The following is a 4,787-nucleotide window of genomic DNA, read 5'->3' as shown; positions in this document are numbered from 1 at the left end:
TGATGTGTAGCCAAGAAGACCCAGGATGGCCGTGGTCCCAAGCCCATATTCAATGCACTGGAATTATGGGAACACGTGCCACCAAAGAAAATTTAAACATAGCTACTGTAGTTATGCATGGAGCTGAGGTATTCTCAAAGCACGAGTGGGGCTGGGACAGTAGATGGCTTCCACTCCTGAAAGGAAAAGCAGGAGAAAAAATCCAAGTAGGGTGTAGAATGATCAACGGATCAGCCCATGAAAAGGTCACATCCATGATAATATCTGACACTTCCGGAGATCCAATAACAGAAAGATCTTGTGCCACTGACAAGTGGGATTGCTGGTACAATTTTATTCTGGTGAAGCCCACTGTTGTGGCTTGTATATGGCAACAATACTGTAAAGGGCCAAGGCTGTCGAAACAACACTGTACAGGGATGTCATTCCAGTTCAAAATAGACATGATTGAACATGATACATGGAAATGAAGTATATTCCAGAGATGAGTGGAGTTAGGATGACTCTCTTCAGATGGCTAAACTTCAGGCCATCCCAGGACAGACAATACAAATTGGCTGCCAAGCGACTAATGGATCTACTTATCGTCGGCCGACCGAAATTAAAACAATCTACACTGACTCTTCCAGACCGAAAAATTATAATACCGAGTGTTACAAAATAACTGAACCCAATTCGGATTGTTGGTATAATCTCACCTATACCAAACCTATAATTGTGTACTGTCTTTGGGGTTTCAGAGGCACTGAATTACTCTTTGAATTTATGATTGATACAAAACCTCTGCCCCCACAAATGTCTGGAAATGCACCGACTCGGCCTCCCATTAGTCTAACTCCTTTCATCTTCAACGCAGGCCCCTACATAATTAAAAATACAGGTCACCAACAAATGCTGTTTAATCCATCATACTCCCTCAAACGAGTGGAATTAGCAGTGCAGACTAATATCTCTGCAATTAAGCCTACCTGTTCACCATTCCTGAATACATCTTATGCAGGATGGTCAGCATGGTTACGCAAATGGACTCCTATCTCTCCAACACGATCAAGGAGAGATGTGACCAGTGTCTTAGGAACGGGACTAGGAGTCTTAAACAGCATAGATGCTGAAATACTTGCTAATAAATTAGCCACAGTAACCAGTGACTTAAGTGCATTGAAACACCCATTACAATCTTCTCTTTCAGCTCTGGGAACTAATCAATGGCTCTTATCGGACATGCTGCCTCAGTGGGGAGAGGTAAATAAGAAAGACCACCAGTTGATTGCAGATGCACTCGGCACTGCCCAAAATAATGTTTCTCTAGCTTTTAGTTGTATCCAAGCTCAACTGTGGATGCAATCTATAGTAGCTGCAATAATATGGGAAGGTGAGGAAGGCACCTTGTCCACTGAAATCCAAAAAGTCATTTGGGATAATGCAAATGAATATGAGAGAAAATTCCAGTCCTGGTGGTATCCAGTTAATTTCACTTATAACCCTACTGATGGCAAAGTCACCGCTTTTGTTTTAACAATACACGATGCTTCGGTATACACCATATACCCAATCATCGCGTTAGGGTTGAATCATAATGGTACCATATTCTATCCTTTAGAGCATAGAGTGTGGGCCCAACGAAATGGAAACAAATGGAAAACTGTTGATTTCAATGCATGCATTGTACGAGAACAGCAAGGATTCATTTGTGAGAGTAATACCATCAAAGCTCAAGACATTTGTCTTGACACTGAACGAAATGTTTGTCATTTTGAAATATAACCCAACGAAGCCCCTGAAACCGTACTAGTATATATTGGGAAAGGATGTGTTTGTATGAGAACCCTTTGTGATTTTTTTTTTATTAGTAGATGACATTACTGTAGATATAAGCAATTACTCAAATATTTGTGTTTGTAACTTTACTAAAATTGTAGGATGTGACTTCAATTATTCAGCTCCTGTTACGTCTTATGAACTGCTACGATCTAACTATACATTGTATCAAGATTTACTACCTACTCCTATTGAGATGAATCTCACATTGGTGAAGAAACTGTTGCAACACGATGACCTGGACCAACTGCTAAAACACATCCGAAAAAAAATGGACACAGAACTCTCATCACTGTTTGTCATGATGCTGAGGAGATCTACCATGTTTTGGAAAGAGTGAAGAAAGACGGAGAACACCACTGGTGGGACACTCTATTTGGATGGTCACCAACCACAACAGGAGTTCTAAATAGGATGCTTCACCCTGTAGTTGTTTTACTAATACTTGCTGTATCGTGTCTTATTTTAACCATTGCTTTATATTTTAAGCTTTGGATTATGATGAAACATTTGTCTCATCTAGTATCCCCACCAGATGTGTATATACTCGACGATCCTCACTACCAAAAACATACGTGATGCACCCAATACATTCCAAATATCGTGAAGCTTGAGTGACTATAGTCACGGGGTGGATTATGTGGAGTAATTGCTGGAGGTGACTTAGACATTAGACTTAGATTTACAATTTCAAGAAAAACACAGCATTGAAGAAGCTGTCCAGATGAAATGCAGCGGGATGCAAGGAATCTATCCCACAGGGAGTTCCCTAAGCCTGCAACCTTGGATGTTGGCAACATCAGGGGAGCCTGGTGCACTGGCTCTAAGGGGAGTTGCCCAGAGGGAGGAGTGGTGTGGAGACACCACGGCCAAGCTCTGTGATAAGGGACTCAGAAGAGGACCACGGCACCGATAAGCTGCATAATTGATACCCTGAGCCAACAAACTATCATGATTTTGACAAAATGCTGTCCTTTTGGTAAACTTTGCTCATTATAATATCATTATAATACCAAAACACACCTCCATCCCAAAACCTACCTGCCTCTAAGGTGAGACCACTCCTCACTGTGCCTGTGCTCTGAATTTTTCTGAGCCTGTACCTTTAAAACGAAGTGAGAAAGTTTTACACCAATCGTAACAAAAGTATGTATGACTAGAGTCCCTCAAGCTCCACCTGAAAGGTAAAAAATAGTATAAATTAGCCTAAGAGAGAGGAGATGTTAGGGAAGATACCATTGTGTACTACTCTGACCTCTGGGATCAGTCGACGGGCTGAGCCTCTCTTCCCGCCCCCCATCGGGATGCCTTTGGGTAAGAATCTAACACTTGGTTATACCAAGTGCACCCCCCTCCCCATTGCGCGAAACTTAGAAACCTCTATAGAGTCACTTTTAGGTCCTTTGATGCATCTGTACTATCCAAAGCTTTGGTATTTGCATGTGCCTTGCAGTCAGAGAATTTATCACCGGTAATCCAAAGAACCTGTGTGTCTGTTGCTTTAATAAATTGCTTTGATTTATTGGTCTAGCGTGATAGTGGTCATTGAACGCGACCAGACGCTTTAAGTGTGGCTGTGATAGCTCATGCAGCACGACTAGATGAAAGGTGCCTACGTTATTTGTGAATCCGTAATTGTGATAGTTCAGTGCACTGAACGTGACTGGACTTATAACGATAAATTGGGTACCTTCCAAAGCCCTCTTGACGCAACACCACTACAAAGAACATTTCTCTAGACCATAAACACATCAGTTTCCCTAGGAGGAGGCTGTGGAAAACATATCAAAAACCTTGGTGAAATCAAGGTAGACAATGGTTAGTTGCAGAAGGCAATCAGCTTTGTCAAGCAAAATTTGCCCTTGGTGAATCTGTGCTGGCTTTTCCCAATGATGTACTTCATTTGACTTGTGATAGCCCCCAGGAGGATCCATTCCACAAATTTCCCAGGGACTAAAATATGACTGATGAGCCTATAATTTCCTGGATCCTCCTTTAAAGCCCTTCATGTAGATGGCAGTGAAATTAGCCATCTTCAAGTCTTCTGGGATGACACCAGATCTCCACATCTTCTCAAAGATTATGAACAAACTGAATGTTTGTTCTTCTGATTAGGGAAGATTAACTGTCCTTTACTCATCACCTTACAAAAACATCTTGCCCTGATATGATGTTAGCTGAGTTTTAGAGTTAGCCTTCAACAATTCACCCCTTTGAGACTATGCGCTTCATAAGTCTAACTATGTATTCGTGCTAACATAACGTTATGTCCTTTAGTTGATCATAACAGTATTCTCTTTAAACAATTAACAGCAACACAAATAATGATCAGTATTATTATTGCGACAATTATACTTTGAAATAAACTTTCTAACCATCCAGTTAATGAGTATCCCAGTCCGTTCAGGATTTTGTTTAACCAGCCTCCTTCTAAGCCTGCTCTTAGTTCCCTACTTGCTTTTGCTACTCTTTTAATATCATTTAGTTGATGGTCCAGATCTTTAGTTACATTTGGAATGTGGATACAACAGCTATCGTTTAAAAGATTCAGGTATCCACATACTCCATGCTCATGCGATAATAACAAATAACCAACTGGCAGAACAGAGGCAAACCCATCTGGGCTTCCGCATTGTGGCAAGATATTGCTGCCCGGGTGTCCTGGTTTCGGCTGGGATAGAGTTAATTTTCTTCCTAGTAGCAGGCATAGTGCTGTGCTTTGGATTTAGTAGGAGAAGAATGTTGATAACACACTGATGTTTTAGTTGTCGCTAAGTACTGCTTATGCTAGTCAAGGACTTTTCAGCTTCCCATGCTCTGCCAGGTGCACAAGAAACTGGGAGGGGGCACAGCCAGAATAGTTGATCCAAACTGACCAAAGGGCTATTCCATACCATATGACGTCATGCTCAGTATAGAAACTGGGGGGGGTTGGCCGGGGGCAGCAATCGCTGCTCGGGAACTGGCTG

General features: G+C 41.7%; 1 protein-coding gene across 1 annotated transcript; it reads left to right on the top strand.

Moving 5' to 3' along the window:
* Positions 1 to 513: 513 nt before the first annotated feature.
* Positions 514 to 2,268, top strand: LOC142596883 (uncharacterized; the record flags this gene model as incomplete). Its single annotated transcript, XM_075727343.1, is given in 3 exon segments — positions 514 to 1,851; positions 1,853 to 2,074; positions 2,077 to 2,268. Coding segments are annotated over 3 exon segments (1,752 nt in total), but the record flags the coding sequence as incomplete, so codon positions are not given.
* Positions 2,269 to 4,787: the final 2,519 nt, after the last annotated feature.

This window comes from Pelecanus crispus, unplaced genomic scaffold, assembly GCF_030463565.1.
Source record: "Pelecanus crispus isolate bPelCri1 unplaced genomic scaffold, bPelCri1.pri SCAFFOLD_161, whole genome shotgun sequence".
Lineage (NCBI taxonomy): Eukaryota > Metazoa > Chordata > Aves > Pelecaniformes > Pelecanidae > Pelecanus > Pelecanus crispus.
The sequence above is the reverse complement of the archived record's forward strand: the minus strand, read 5'-3'. Positions and strand labels throughout refer to the sequence as shown.